This window comes from Periophthalmus magnuspinnatus, chromosome 18 (assembly GCF_009829125.3).
Source record: "Periophthalmus magnuspinnatus isolate fPerMag1 chromosome 18, fPerMag1.2.pri, whole genome shotgun sequence".
NCBI classification, from domain to species: domain Eukaryota; kingdom Metazoa; phylum Chordata; class Actinopteri; order Gobiiformes; family Gobiidae; genus Periophthalmus; species Periophthalmus magnuspinnatus.
In genome coordinates this window covers 9915281-9931752 of record NC_047143.1, presented here as the reverse complement: position 1 = coordinate 9931752, position 16472 = coordinate 9915281, and the positions used below count along the sequence as shown (strand labels likewise).

Genomic DNA, 16472 nt, shown 5'->3' with positions numbered 1-16472 from the left:
CCAATGTTGAACTGAGTAATTTTGTAGAGAGTTGCAGACGTCAGAAATATTACTCACCACTCTTCGCCGCAGCTCCTCTTCATCCAACCAGCACCCAGTCTGCCGTATTTAAACCCATCGCAGATGCATGGCTGCTTCAGTTCGTATTGCTCATCATGAGAACTAGCAGGTTTGATTTGAATCCGATGACTCCATGGAGCCCTTCTTGCTGTTTGGCAGGGACTCCAGCTTACGTTTTAAGAGCTGATTTAAAAGTACAAAGTGACTCAGCCTGTCTAAGGTGCAGGGGCAACGCATTCCACAGTTTGGGACCAGCCACAGAGAAGGCCCGGTCCCCTCGAAGTTTCCTCCTCGTTTTGGGGACCACTAACAGTGAATGATCTGCAGACCTGAGTGAGCGAGCAGGAGCATAGGGTTGAAGCAGGTCGGACAGATATTGTGGAGCGAGGCCGTGAAGGCATTTAAAGACAAACAAAATGATTTAAAAATCAATTAGATAAGAGACATAGAGCCAATGTAGGGGCATCAAAACAGGTGTAATGTGTTCCCGTTTTTTTGTACCAGTTAAAAGGTGAGCAGCTGCGTTTTGAATAAGTTGGAGACGTGCAAGAGAAGTTTGGTTCAGACCAATATAAAGAGCAATACAATAATCCAAACGATTGGTGATAAAAGCATGAATTAAAATCTCAAAATGATGCTGTGACAGGACAGGTTTGACTTTCGCGAGTTGACGAATTTGAAAAAAGCTAGTTTTGACAACAGCGCTAATCTGGACATCAAATTTTAAATCATTATCCAGCCTCACACCAAGATTTGTCACCACAGGTTTCACATATTGAGCAAGAGCTCCAAGATCAGTATTTAAGGTGTTTGCCTCACTAGGCCCAAACACTACAATTTCATTTTTTTTGTCATTTAAGAACAACAAGTTTAAAGACATCCAATTTCCCTTCATTACACACGGCTGATTGTGCCATCTCTGATCAAACATGCAGGCAAGGTGCGTGGCTCGCCAAGACATCACTCTCAAGCAGACACTGCTCTTTCCAAGGTTTTGGGAAGTTTACAAAGGGAGCTGGTTTATGGTGAAATGGCCTCCCTCACCGAATCATCTGCTCATCTGAATAATTCCCATCACAGTAGCTCCCACCCAAAGGGCCAGTCCAACCCTTCGTCCAATCTACCATTTTTCGACCACATTTCCAATCCAGACCACAACAGTTTATCTTCAAAACCTTAAAAGGCCAAGGTCCTTACAACATAGTTATTGCTCACCCAGATGGCCCATTCTGCCCATTCTGATCCATGGAAGAATTTGCTATATATAGATTAAAATATAATCCTTACATCATAGCAGCTCAATACACTCCGCATGTCTAATAAGTCCAAAGTCAAATACTGGAGGTGGACTGTGATCCATAATTAAATCTGTCTTGCTTCAATTGCTGCCACATTCCTCAGCCTTACATCTACTGGCAATTGATGCTGCCTCATGCCCTGTGCTTCCACCTTTCAAGTATCTCCTCTCTCCATCATGGCATTTTGGATCATTGCATCCTTCTCATTTTGCTCATCTTCGTCTCCTCTATTCCACTTTGGTAAGCATCAAGCTTTCAGCAAATTTGTTTCTCTGGCTTTGCTCCCTCTTGCTTTTCCTGTGTCTGTCCATCCCACCCCCCTTTAGCATCAGTGAGGTAATAACTTCTCGACAATCACTGCCAGCTCATCAAGGTCAAGGTCATAAAGTGCGCCATTTACTCCCCAGCTCATCCCGGCATTCGCTGCCAGTTCATCCTCTGCTGTCATTCACAATTTAAGCTGCTTCTCATTTCATAAATTCCCTAGTACCTAGTACCATTTTCTGACCACCAGTTGATCTAGTATCACTTGTGGCACAGACCCCGGCACATCCTTTCTTTGGGGGGAGACATCCACTAAACGTCATCTAACTGGCATGCCCTTCATCACAATGTCTTCTGCTGGGGTCTGAGCACTAAAGATAACTCATTCAATAAAGTCCACTAATACTTTTCTTTCATGTTCATCTGAGTTTTTCCAGGTTGAAATGAAGGTAGCGTAAATTCAGCATGGAAGACCTAACTCCCATCTACTCACCACTTCTCCAGAGTTTACCTGTTCGTCAGCCTTCATCATCACCTCCTATTACTCCTTCCTGCTGCTTGCTGCACCTCCTCTTCATCCAACCAACACCAAGTCTGCCCTATTTAAACCCCCATTGCATGAAGCATGGCTGCTTCAGTTCATGCTGCACCCCACCACCTCCCCAGAACCCCCTCAGGTCATCATCTCATCCCTTCACTCGCCTCAGCCTCACCTCAGAGTCCAGGCCCCAGGTAGAAAACATCTCCTAAACATCATTTAATTGGTGCACCCTTCATTGCAGAGTCTTCTGCCGGGGTCTCAAACCTAGTGTCATTTGTGATTTTTAGAAGAGTAGTGGTAGTAGGAAAAATTTTCCTGCTAAAATAATAAATGAGGTACAGTAGGTTCATTTGTGTGGAATGTGCTATGTTCATGTGCCTCAAATAGTCAACAATGCACTGATTCTCTGAGAGACTTGAAAATGGCTTTGATGTCTTTATATAGAACTCGTTTGCAGACCATATCACTGCCCTGTGCTCTGCTGTGTTTGTGTGCGATAGCAGGGGCTACATTAGCCACAAAAAAACATCAGTTTTTCTAACGACTAAACTACAGGGCATATGTACATGCTATACCTTGTTTGAAAGCTTGGGTAATTTAGAATTTTGTCGCTAGGTTGATTTTACTGTTAATATATTACAAATTCCCCACAAGACAGAGCAGCAAACATTGTTGGCAGTACAGTATTACTACCAGTTACTTCTCATGTCTGTACCCCAAGTCTATTATTTTTTTCTCTGCTATGAGCCATAAGAAATGTTCTTGAGGTCAATTAAACAAAATTAACTGTAATTATACATGCAAACAACTTTTTCATCTGGGGTCTTTGGCACAGGCTTTATGCAGCGTACCATGGTATTATATGTGATGGCTCAGTTACACCAGTTCTTTCAGGAGGAATGGGCCAAAATTCATGCCAACTTTTGTCAGAAGCTTTTGGAAGGATATCAAAACATTTTGACCCAAGTCATACAGATATATATGTATATATATATATATATATATATATATATATAATAATGTCTTACACTTGTAATGCGCTTTACAGGCTTGTCAAAGCCTCTCAAAGCGCTACACTATAGTCATTATTCATTCATTTTGGTGATGGTAAGCTACTATTGTAGCCACAGCCACAGCTGCCCTGGGCAGACTGACGGCAAGGCTGCCAATCTGCGCCATCGGCCCCTCCGACCACCATCCTCTGACCTTCGGGTTGGGGGACCAACACTCTAACCACTGAGCTACTGTTGCCCCCATATATATATATATATATATATATATATATATATATATATATATATATATATATATATATATATATATATATATATATATATATATATATATTATAATAGAAAAACATGACTGATCAATTTGAAGTAAATGTTGGTGTATTGCCTAATTACACATGGATACATTATTTTGAAATATCTAATAAGATAATTAAACACATGAACACTGAACACATTTTGCTCTAGTCTGTACAACTCGTTGTAAACATTATATCTAGTCTACAAATGGAAAAATGCGTAGCCATGCTGGCTCACCTCATTGGACAGTGTCTCTTTTGATCTGCCAGTCACATGTGAGCTAGGCTTTGAAAAGAAGAGACAGCATCAATATTTGTCATTTCACCAGAATATGAGGAACATGGCATCTCTGCATTCTCTTACCGTCCAATGTTTGTTGTTGGTTTCTACGGGTAAGTTACAATCTAAATAAAATTCCAATGGTTTGAACAGTTTGATACAGTGAATTTTGCTTGTTGTTTATTTCTAATCACTTCTTCAGCTCAGATGAATGGTCTTCAAGAGAAGGATATTTTCCTCCCAGCAGCATTTGGAGATAACATTAAATTGTCTTGTATTTCTTCTGACAATGTCAAGATCGGAGCAAGATTTTCCTGGTACAGACAAAAATTGGGCATGAAACCAGTACTCATCTCTTCCTACTTTAAATATGACCAGAAGGATGAATTTTATGGAGAATTTAGCAGGGACAAACGTTTCAGACTGGATTATGAAAATGACAAACATGACTTGCACATCAACAATGTAAGCATGTCAGATTCTGCTGTTTATCACTGTGTGAAATGCTATTTACACCAAATTGACTTCCTAGAAAGTGTCACTGTGATTGTAAAGACTTTGGAACCTACAATTGAGGTCCGTCAGTCTGCACATGAGGAAATAGAACCAGGACATTCTGTGATTCTAAACTGTAGTGTCCAGACTGAGAGCTGTGAAGGACCACACAGAGTTCACTGGTTCAAACAGTTTGTAGAGTCTGCAGCAGGAGTCCTTTACAGCCACGGAGGAGGTAACATGCATGATGGGTGTAAGAACAAAGGGAAAAGTCCAACCAACTCCTGTGTCTACAACCTCCCCATACACAATGTGAGCTCAGAGCAGACTGGGACCTACTACTGTGCTGTGGCCGCCTGTGGACAAGTCCTGTTTGGGAATGGGACCCAAATCACAATAAAAGGTGAGTTTTATTATTTTATTATTGAGCTTTTGGTTGTTATTCCCAAATATTACGCAGAAGAATTTGGTTCGAGGCTTTGAGATCACACACAAAGTAAATTTGTAGTCAACTGCATAATCAGTCTGATTCAGATTCTGATATAGTCAGTGATTTGTATAAATTTACAATTCTGGATGGCAAATTCTGCTGTTTAAAAACAACTGTTAAGTTGCTGTAGAAAGTCTCATCAAATACAGATGTGTATAGTGACTTTAAAGGTGCTGTACCAGCTTTATACTCTTTGAAAGCAGAAATAGTTCATTTTAAACAACAGTTTGTATTAGCAATAACATCAATAAAATAAATATTTGATTGATTTTTCTGCTCCTGAATGTTCATAAAAATTAATTCTAATGTCGTAATAGTAGCAAATTGGTTATTTCAAACATTTCTTCAACATACAATTAAAAATCAATCATAATCTGTTTAAAATTTTAAAAGTACAGTCTAAATCTAAGTCCTTCTCACCCTGACCACTCTGACCATAACTGCTCTGTCTTTTAATTTATATTTGCTTTAATCTATATTTGTTTTTAAATTTATTTTTAATCATTTTACATTGTTTCAATTTGTATTGTGTACGTATGTGTGTACGCATGTATGTACGGCGACCTTGAGAGCCTTGAAAGGCGCCTAACAAATAAAATGTATTATTATTATTATTAAATGAAAACTGAATTTGTCAATAATTAGAATTTGTTCTGTTTTCACAGATGGAGCACAGACTACGATTATTTTCATCTTGATTGGAGCTTTGACAGTCTCTTCAGTTCTGGTGATGCTTTTGGCTTTCTCACTGTGCAGAGCAAAAAAGAAAAGCAGGAGATTGTCCACAGGTAACAGTCTTTGACCCATACATTTTAAAAGATCAAAGTCAGGCATCTCCAACCTGTAGCCTGAGAGATACCATTAGCTCTCCGTCGCCTTTTAAGTAGCTCCCCAAAGGATTTAGCAATTATACATAATGCTAAATATCTCAAATTTGACTCTTCACTCTTATCCATTGTAAATGTATATTTAAGATGCATCAACTCAATCTCTGCTGACTCCTAACAGGAGTAGCTCTCTGTAATTTGTATTTTGTAAAATTATCTCACCAGGGTAGAAAGGTTGCAGACACTGATCTTAGTAGAGTTGCAGTATACACAGTAAGTCTGTGGCCAAATCAGAAAAACGCAACTTTTCTCTGAAAGATTGGTTTCCTGTTTCTCCTTTTCTCAAAACATTTCTTCTTTTGTATATCCTGTCTTTGCCATGAGTTCAGTTTTGTATCATAGAGTTGTATTAGTGGGTTTTTAATGTGATGTTTTGTAACTGCAATGAAAAATCCGCAAGATTCCACTTTCTACTGTGAATTTAAAACTGTACCCTCATTCGTGTGTCATTCCATGTGAAATCAACAAAATGACGATAATATACTTTTCTGCACAATAATGGGTTTGTTTAAAATTGCATGTGTAATACCTAAGTAGGGATGTGTGATACCAGCATTTTGAAAACTTAGGACTTTTCTGTCAGTTTGTGATGTTGACATTGTTTCATTGTTTCATTGTTAGACCTGACATAACTGATGTGAAGTACATTTTACACATTTACAGAACTCAAATGTCAAGCCAGACTATTGGCTACTGCTAATGGAGAGGTGAGTTAAGATGTATTTATTTTGTTTTCATTTACTGTAAACATACACTAGACAACATTGCTGTGTATTTATTATTGTCAGGAGCAAGACGTAAACTGCCTCCATTACGCTGCTTTGGACATTCACCCTTCGTCCAGAAGACAGAGAGTCACAGCTCAGACTGACTGTGTGTACTCCAGTGTTCACCCACACAACTGAACATGGACAACAGCAGTGTATTAGATGTGCTTTTGTGGGACTTGCTACTTCCTTCAAAGGAATTTTCTACCATATTATAAAGCTCCCTCATCAAAAACATGCCTGAAGTGGTTTTATATGTCATCCATGCATGAGTAATCAAGCGATCTCTCCTGGGCATTATTCAAACCCTTGTTACTGTTAGCATTACCATTCTATACAATGCTAAGCCCACAGATGTACATCACCCTTGCTCTGACAGAGCCATTTTTCATACAGCAGGACACAAAGCTTCACAAACATGATGCAATGTGCAGTAGCTTAATTAGTGGAATGCAAGGGCAGCAGGGGAGGACTGAAAAGGAAACTGAAAATAAGTGGCGAGTTAATATGTTTTTGTTGAACACAGCACTTTCAAAATGATAAAATGTAACATGATGATCTGAATATGTTATGTGTTAACAATTACCCCCAAATATCCCATAGAAGTATAATACCCCCCTTTAAAGGTGATATATTATGCAGTTTCTGGTTTTAGTAATGACGTTTTACATACCTGGATCATGATTTTACATCTGCTATATTGATCTAAAATCATATTTATGTTTAGACTAATAAAAATAAATGGTAACACCTTTATTTTGTTTACTGAATGCTTAAACTGCCAGAAAAAATGTCTTTCTTGTATGCAAATTGTTACTGCATTTTGGATGGAATTTTTTGTGTTATTGACGTTCAGTAGAGGTATTCTGCATTAGAACTCGCTACTTCCTGTATTTTGTTACTTTTCTGCACAACGTTTTCCCACAAACTGCCACTTAACTGATGTAAAACTACGATACATATTTACACAGGTATTATCCCACCAAATAAAGTAATAATTAGAAAAACATGAAAAGCTGTCATATGCTCTTTTGCACACATGCCCTCTTCTGTCATACTGACATAAAGGGCTAAAGGTCTCTCACCACAGGAAAAGAAAATGATGTTAACACTACTTTAGTGGTTTAAGTTTAACTTTTATTAGGGGTGGGATTTCCTGTTTGGGCATTAATTTGCAATTACAAATGTAGACATGTGTCCAAATACTTTTGCACTTTCTTGGACCAAAACAAAATGTAAAGGCATTATTGAATTATTATTATAAAAACACTGTTCAAAAATCTACTCTAAAAGGACATGCAGCATCATCATACATGATTTTTACAGAAATTGTACCTAATTGTACCTAGTTTTTGGACACCGTACATTTACTCCTACTTGAGTAATATTAGTAGTATTAGTTTGATGTAACATTATTCTTCCTTCAGTAAAGGTTTTGGTTCCCATTGTGAGTAAGGTCGTTTTCACATGTTAGTGCACTCTGTAATTCCTCCAGGTACTACAGACACAAGTGGTTTCCTCTACTGATGAATTTATTAACATCCATCTTGCATATGAATCCAAATAAATACACTCGTGAAAACTAAAGAAACACACAGACAAAACAATAATTAACTTAATAAACAATAAAGACATTCGACAATTATCTTTTGAAAATAAAACAGACAAAACTAAGCTCGTTAGCTGTATACCGAGAGGGATTAACTTAGATATTTTCTTTCTTCTTAAAGGTATCTTTAAACTGCAACTTAATTATTTGCTTTTAATCATGCTACTTTTCTCATTTAGCGGAGATTGCTTCTTCTACGTGACTAGCGTTGTTTCACGTGTACACAGACCTTAAACTGCGGCACTGCGCCCTCTAGTGACACTTTACAAAATTACACCTAAATAATAGAAAACACATGAAAACACATGAAAACTAAAATGTGGCACACACTCAGTGGAGTGACCCCAGTGTGCATTAGATTTACTTCTGTTTACTTTACTTTTGGGTCGGCCTTGTTCACATACACCGTGCATCATTCACTCAAACTCACACTCTGAACCGTGTGAGAGTCCATCAGCTGATCAAAGAACATATTTCCATGACAACAGGCTTTAAGCAGACACAGTAGGTGCACGTTGCTTTCCCCATACTCAGTGGTCTTTTCCTTCACCTGTGACTAAATACACCGTGAGGACTGTATGCACTGGAGGCAGAGGAGAAAAAGCTTTTTGAACAACACACCCAAGCTCACATGTGCAGAGGGCGGAGGAGATTGTGGCTGAAATTAAATTGATCCAAAAGTCCTCGTCAGACAAGCAGCAGCAATTCATACAAATATACTAGACCTATTTTAACCCAATTCCAAGCACTTCTGTTCGCACCACAGACAGTCTATACTCGCACCACGGACTGTATTCGTCGGCCGCGTGAGACTTCCTGTTACAAGCTCTCTCCGATTTGCCTTTTACTGTGGTCCAACCTTACTGCATGCAACTAGTGGCAGTGAAAATGACCTTAGTTTTTCTCATGTTTGTGTCTCTTTTGAAAATACCACATTTTGAGCATTATTTAATATTTCAGGTTCAGGTTATATTAACTTTGTGTTTCATATTTTTATTGATCAAACATTATTGAACAAACATTACAATATACTGTCATTTAAATCAACAAATGTATACACACCTTTTTCATTTGAAGAAGAAGAAGAAGATCCTGAAGGAATAGATGAATAAGAAGGGGGGTGGCTTAAACTTCAAAAAAGTCAATAAATGGTTGCCACTTTCCATAAAATGTTGTTTACAAACCCTTCTTGGAATATCTGATCTTCTCCACTTTCACAAAGGACATAACCTCATTAATCCATTGAGCGCTGGATGGGGAATTTTTTTGATTTCCAATGTAAGAGGAGATGGCGTCTTGCAACAAGAGAGGTAAACGCCAAAACTTGTAGCTGTAATGTTGAATACCAAGGGAATACCAAAGACGGCCACATACAGAGAAACATCAGTTGCTCTTGACAGCACTCTGGACATCAAAATAAACCCGCCAAAAGGTTGTCAGGGCTGTGTGAGAAAAAAACATGCGTAAGGTTACAAGGTGATCCACCTCACCTATCACAAATATCCACCACAGAGGGAAAACTCTGTGCAAGTCTTGTTTTTGAGTCATGACACCTGAACAGAACTTTTTAAACTATCAGTGTCAAACGGGCACAAATGGTACTCTTATGAATAAATTGCAATACAGAGTCCCACTAGTGTTTGTCAAAAACTAGTCCCGACTCACGCTCCCAGGCCTTTTGTTTTAGTGGTCAAATGGTCATCATATGATTGAATAGTGCCATAGATTTTTGAAATGAGTGACTTTTGTAAGGGGTTTAATTGAAAAAGCTCAGTCCAGATTTGTTCATGTGGGAGTTGTGGAAAGCCAAGAAATAAAGAGCACAATTTCTCACCTGAAAGTACCTAAAAAGATGGGAAGGTGGCAGATTGAACTCATTAGCCAAATCTGTAAATGAAAAAAAAAAAATCCCTTCCTTATAGAAATCCTTAAACCACTTCAATCCTTTATCATGCCAAATAGTGAAAAGTGGATCAGTAAATGTAGGTTTGAACATATGGTTTCTCAACAGCAGGGTCAGCGGAATAGAATTAGTCACAGAGGGCAGCCCTGATGGAGTCCAACACGCACCGGGAACAGGTCTGACTTACTGCCAGCAATGCGAACACAGCTCCTGTTATTTAACATGATGTATTTTTTCTAAGCACGCAAACAAGCGTCCTCACAATGATGTCGAGTCTGGTGGAAAACTTTACTTGTTCAAATATTGCATAGGCATGAAACAACATAACTGCTTTAAAGAAATGGAACCAGGAAGGTAAATTTTATGGACAGGTCGTTTTGTCAGATTCAGCTGTTCAACTGCATCATTCACTTAGGACATGAAGTAATATTTGTGGAAAGCAATGCGTGATCAGAGGTATCATTCAGTCTGGTCCACCATGCCCTCCATCGCATCAGGAGCCAGAAACAAACATGATCTATATATATACGTGTATTAAGTTCACATGAATCGTGATAACACTGAAATCGTGAGATTGTTTTTTGTTTTTTTTTGTCATATCTCCCGGCCCTAAGATGAGGCCAACTTTTTGAAAACCAAAAGAAATGTTTTTGGCTAGCATATTTCATTTTGTATTCTGTTTTTGTATTTGGAGCAGATTGGATTGTCTACATCCTACGTGGGACTTTAGCACTGTCCTCTGTCCTGGTCCTGCTTCTTCACTGTTTGTCCTTAAAAAGAAACCCAGGATTCTTAGTACAGGTAACATAGTTTTTGTACAAAAAAAAAAAAAAAAAAATGTTATCTACATTATTTGTCATTGTTGTTTTCACACTTTTCTTGAATGAGTTTTATATACTATACTATAATGCACATTGGCTGCATTCTGAAATAACCCCCATTGCTTCCAAAAATGCCATCACAAAATGAGAAATTGCATAAAAATAAGTAGAATATAATAATAAATAATAATAAATTAAAATAAGATAACATGTATAAGGCTAATTTGCAATGTTCTTTGACTTCTTTTTTGTTTGTTTGTTTTTTAATAGCAAATTCAAATGGCAAAGTTTTACTATTTCTATACATATTTTTAATATGACTTGATTCAAACTTGATTTTTGACATATATTTTCTAATCAGGTTCAGAACCCAGAAGTAGGCAACCTCCACTATGCTGCCCTGAGCGTCAAAACCTCCATCCAGAAGACAGAGGAAGACTGCAAATACAGACAGCATGTCACTGTACAGCAGCACCAGTAAAGAGACAGTTTCTCATAACTCATATGAACCTCAAGTATAAATGTGATCGTTTTATGGGGAAACTAAACTGCTCAGCATCACCTTTGCCTTTGTTTCAAAGACGTACAACAGCCATGTTACCTACCTCCAACATTATACATGCATGCCCATCTCTCTTTGTACTTAACTCTTAAATTAGTAAGGTCTAAAGTTATTTTTTGGTAATTTTTATTTTATTTATTTTTTTTTAGATATATTAACATATTAAAGGAAATGTACTGTGCAAAATGAAGAGCTTTTAACCATGTTATAGTAGTTTCCCTTCTCATTTACTCACTTGAAATTGTATTTAGAGTGATTCTTGCATGTTTAAATAATGTTTCTAATACCTCATTGGGCCCCGCAATTTCATAACCTGGAAATCGGCAGACTTGTTTCTTTAATAAAAAACACTTTAGATCAATATTGCGATTTAAATTCTACAAAATATAACGTAATGATCTACAGGTGTCATAGATTATAACTACATAGCAGACAAAAGCACAATATGTCTTCTTTAATTGTAAACTATAGAAATATAAAGTCTAATACAGTGCACATCTTCAACACCAAACTCTATACTGCAAAGATCGTGTGACCACGTTGTCTACTGCTTACAGTGAGGTGTCACTCCTGGCTGGCCAATCAGATTAACTCTTGTTTCATGAAATAGACAAGACCCCATCCGTAACTTTCACTAAAGACTAGAATATGAAGAGGATGGCTTCTTTGCAGATACTCCTTTGTGTCCTCCTACTACTACACATGGATGCAGCAGGTTAGTGTCTGTACCTATACTATGTTCTTAATTTTATCTAAACCCAGATTTAATCTCCACCTGTTTTTTTGTTTTTTGTTGTTTGTTTTTTTGGGTCAGTGAAGAGCAGAGATTCCAAGCCTTCGACGAATATTCAAATTGTCAAGACTACTTTCCTTCCAGCCACAGTTGGACAGAATGTGACTTTGCAATGTTCCTATAAAAACGAAATTCGCGGAAAACTTTACTGGTACAAGCAAAGTCTGGATAATATCCTGAGCATGACTTCATCGTACTTTGAAAAGAGTGAATTTTACAATGAGTTCCACAACAACAATCGCTTCAAACTGGATAACAAAGACAGGAAAAATAACTTGGAAATTACAAATGTAGAAATGTCTGATTCGGCTGTGTATCATTGCATAAGTTGTGTGGGCCATCTTATAAACTTCTTGGCCACTGTTCATGTGACTGTTAAGAATTTCGACTCAGGACTACGGATCGATCAAATGCCGTTGGAGACAGTTGAACCAGGAGGCTCTTTGGTTTTGAACTGTAAAGTCCATTCAGGGACATGTGCGGAACAATACACGGTTCACTTGTTCAAACACCCTGAAGAGTCTGCGACAGGGATTCTTTACAGCCATGGAGGGAGCAGTGATCAGTGTGACAGTTCAACCAACTCCTGCGTCTACCACCTCCCCATACACAATGTGAGCTCAGAGCAGACTGGGACGTACTACTGCGCTGTGGCCGCCTGTGGACAAGTCCTGTTTGGGAATGGGACCAAGGTCAATGTGAAGGGTAAGTCAAATGTATCGTTCTCCATGCAAAAAAACAGGCAGGATTCAAACTAAGGAAAAGTTACTTCTGTCTGTATACATTTCAGGCTTTAGCATTATTACATTATGCAACTTTCCTGGTGGAGACATTTGTATCTGCTTGTTTCATGGAGACGTTTTTGCTTTGCTAGCAATGTATGATATTAAATGGAAATATCTAGCTTTTTATCAATTACATTTACCCCTGAAATACCTTAAAATATATGCTTTCTTACTCCTGCTTGTCTCCATGGAAATAGATCAATTTAATGCCATACTGTAAAACTTTTCAGGTATCTCTTAGACCCTCCACCAGAAAAGTTACATAGTGCGCCTTTAAGCCAATTGAAGAAGAATGACTGCAGGAATAAACGGCATTGTGGCTAGCACTTTTATTTTGGGTTAGACTCGTTGACCCTTTACAATCGTTTAAATATTTTTGAAGAAAGTGTAATAAAAAAAATCTATTTAAGACTAATCTATATTTTATCTCATTCATTATGATTTTGCAGCCAGAGCTGACCCTGTTTTCTATATATTGGCTGGAGCTCTGGCGTTCAGCACAGTCTTAGTTGTGTTGATGGCTTTCTCGCTGTGCATTATAATTAAGAAAAAGAAAACACAGAATGCAGGTATGAATTTATATTTTTTTTATGTTATTCTATATATATATATATATATTTATTGAGCATGTTATAATGTGACTTACAGCACCGGCGTGTGAAGACAGTGGGCCATTATCTACAACAGAAAACACAGAGGTACATTTTACAGATTTAAATTTCTATAAACTATTTGTAATGTAATTTTCCTGGTGACACTACACCTGGATAAATGCTGCAACTTACTATTGTATACTAGTTCATTTAAATGGTTTGCAGTGGTCCAAAGTTATTCCTCACTTATCTTATGCATTCAGAGCGTTCTTATTGTTCGTTGAGTTGAGCTGAGCAGTTTTGCCGTGGCAGTAAACCTAGCAACAACTAGTATGCTGACTGCACCATTCCTGATTCTCAGACAATAAAATGCTTTATAATTACATGTTGACAGTGTCCAAATTTAGATGCAGACAGTACACAAATTTGTCTTGCCCCAGTACAGATATATAAACACCACTAAAGATAAAAAATAGGTCAGCTGTGTATTGTCATAGTAACAGTAAGTGCACTGTTAGCCTGCTAGTTGTTGTTAGCTTTACCATTATGGTCAACTCCACTCTAGCCTGTGAAAGTTGAGAAAAACTAAACTAAACTCATTGCAGTGAGTAATTAGGATGTGCGGAATGCATAAGGTAAGTGAGGAATAATTTAATAAACCATTTAAAATTTGTGTTTTGTTTTTTTATTTGTTTTTTTGTTTCACATTTTAAGACAGGTACAGTACTTTTAATAGTTAAGAAAAATGATAAAGAGTTACAGATGAAGTAATAACAACCAAGTCTGAATGCAGAAGAGGTAGAAGGCAGATATTTCTGAGTCTGAGCCTCTACATACTGTAAATGTGTCTCGACTATGTTCTGAAAGTTATAATATTGTTGATATAATTTGTTTTGAACAGAATCAACCAGAAGATCTCCATTATGCTGCTTTGAGGGTCAACAGGAAGGCCAGAAGACAGAGGAATACTGACCCAGTTGACTGTGTGTACTCCAGGGTACGGTAGCTCAACTTGGATATACTATTTTCAAGGGGTTAGGGTTAGGCAAAATTGACTTTTTGGAGCTTTCTACCATGTTATAACAACGTGTCCTTATCAAAAACACGCCTGAAGAGATTTCCTATATCATCCAAGAATATTTAACTAATCTAGCAATCTCTCCCGTGCACTATTCAAACCCTCTTTACAGTTAGTCAGTTCAATTCAATATAGCACATTTAAAATACAACTTAAGCTGCCCAGTTAGTGGTACGATTCTGTCCAAGGCTCACCTCACAATCCTTCATCACCTGTGCCCCCATACGTAATATACAAAAGCATGATACAAAACAATACACTACAACTTCACAAACCTGATGCGATGTGAAGTAGATTCATTAGTGGGATGCATGTATTGTGACAGCACTCTGAAGTGAGGAATGTGGGGAACAAAGGGTAAGGGGAGAGCGTCAAAAACAAAACTGAAACTTATTAAACATCTAAAACCTTCAAATCAAGCTAGAAATCTAAGGGAAATAATGGACTCAGAGTTGAACTTTAACAGCCACATCAAATCTGTAACATCTCCAGCTTTTTACCATCTAAAAACTATTATACTGTAAACTGTATACTGTCTAAACCAGAACTGTAGAGACTTATCCATGCATTTATCTCCAGTAAGTTAGACTACTGTAATGGCCTGCTCACTGGCATCTCCAAACGAGCCTTAAGACAGCTGCAGTACATCCAGAATGCTGCTGCTCAGGTCCTGACTAGAACCAGGAAGTACAAGCACATAAATCCTGTGCTCAGGTCTCTGCTCGGCCTAGCACCAAAGAACATCTCTGACATGTCCGTGCCATATGAACCATCTCGCACTCTGAGGACTTCAGGGACCAGCCTCTTGCTGGTGCCTGGAACAGTCTTCCTGAAGATGTGAGACAGGACTCTTCTTTGACAATGTTTAAATCCAGGCTCAAAACTGTTCTGTTTATCTGTGCATATGACTGAAAGGATTTTATTCTGCACTCTTCTCCATCCATCCATCCATTTTCTTCCGCTTATCCGGGGCCGGGTCGCGGGGGCAGCAGTCTAAGCAGGGACTCCCAGACTTCCCTCACCCCGGACACGTCCTCCAGCTCCTCCGGTGGGACCCCAAGGCGTTTCCAGGCCAGCCGAGAGACATAGTCCCTCCAGCGTGTCCTGGGTCTTCCCCGGGGCCTCCTCCCGGTGGGACATGCCCAGAACACCTCCCTAGGGAGGCGTCCAGGAGGCATCCTGAGCAGATGCCCGAGCCACCTCAGCTGGTTCCTCTCAACGTGTAGGAGCAGCGGCTCTACTCCGAGCTCCTCCCGTGTGACCGAGCTCCTCACCCTATCCCTAAGGGTGCGCCCGGCCACTCTGCGGAGGAAGCCCATTTCAGCCGCTTGTATCCGCGATCTTGTCCTTTCGGTCATTACCCAAAGCTCATGACCATAGGTGAGGGTAGGAACGTAGATTGACCGGTAAATCGAGAGCTTCGCCTTCCGGCTCAGCTCCTTCTTTACCACAACAGACCGATACAGCGACCGCATCACTGCAGACGCTGCACCGATCCGCCTGTCAATCTCACGCTCCATCCTTCCCTCACTCGTGAACAAGACCCCGAGATACTTGAACTCCTCCACTTGGGGCAGAGACTCACCACCCACCCGGAGAGAGCAAACCACCTTTTTCCGGTCGAGAACCATGGCCTCGGATTTGGAGGAGCTGATTCTCATCCCAGCCGCTTCACACTCGGCTGCAAACCGCCCCAGTGCCTGCTGCAGGTCCTGGCTTGAAGAAGCCATCAGGACAACATCATCTGCAAACAGCAGAGATGAAATCCTGTGGTTCCCAAACCAGGCCCCCTCCGGCCCCTGGCTGCGCCTAGAAATTCTGTCCATAAATATAATGAACAGAACCGGTGACAAAGGGCAGCCCTGGCGGAGTCCAACATGCACTGGGAACAGGTCTGACTTACTGCCGGCAATGCGAACACAGCTCCTGCTCCGGTC

At 39.2% G+C, this 16472-nt stretch overlaps 1 protein-coding gene across 1 annotated transcript; it reads left to right on the top strand.

The window, feature by feature from the left end:
* Nucleotides 1-1090: 1090 nt before the first annotated feature.
* LOC129457146 (uncharacterized) lies at nucleotides 1091-11205 on the top strand. The gene is made up of 6 exons (XM_055229251.1): nucleotides 1091-1220; nucleotides 2127-2354; nucleotides 3743-3865; nucleotides 3955-4650; nucleotides 10601-10704; nucleotides 11086-11205. Exons 1-6 carry the CDS (start codon nucleotides 1091-1093, stop codon nucleotides 11203-11205), a joined length of 1401 nt encoding a protein of 466 aa, XP_055085226.1.
* Nucleotides 11206-16472: the final 5267 nt, after the last annotated feature.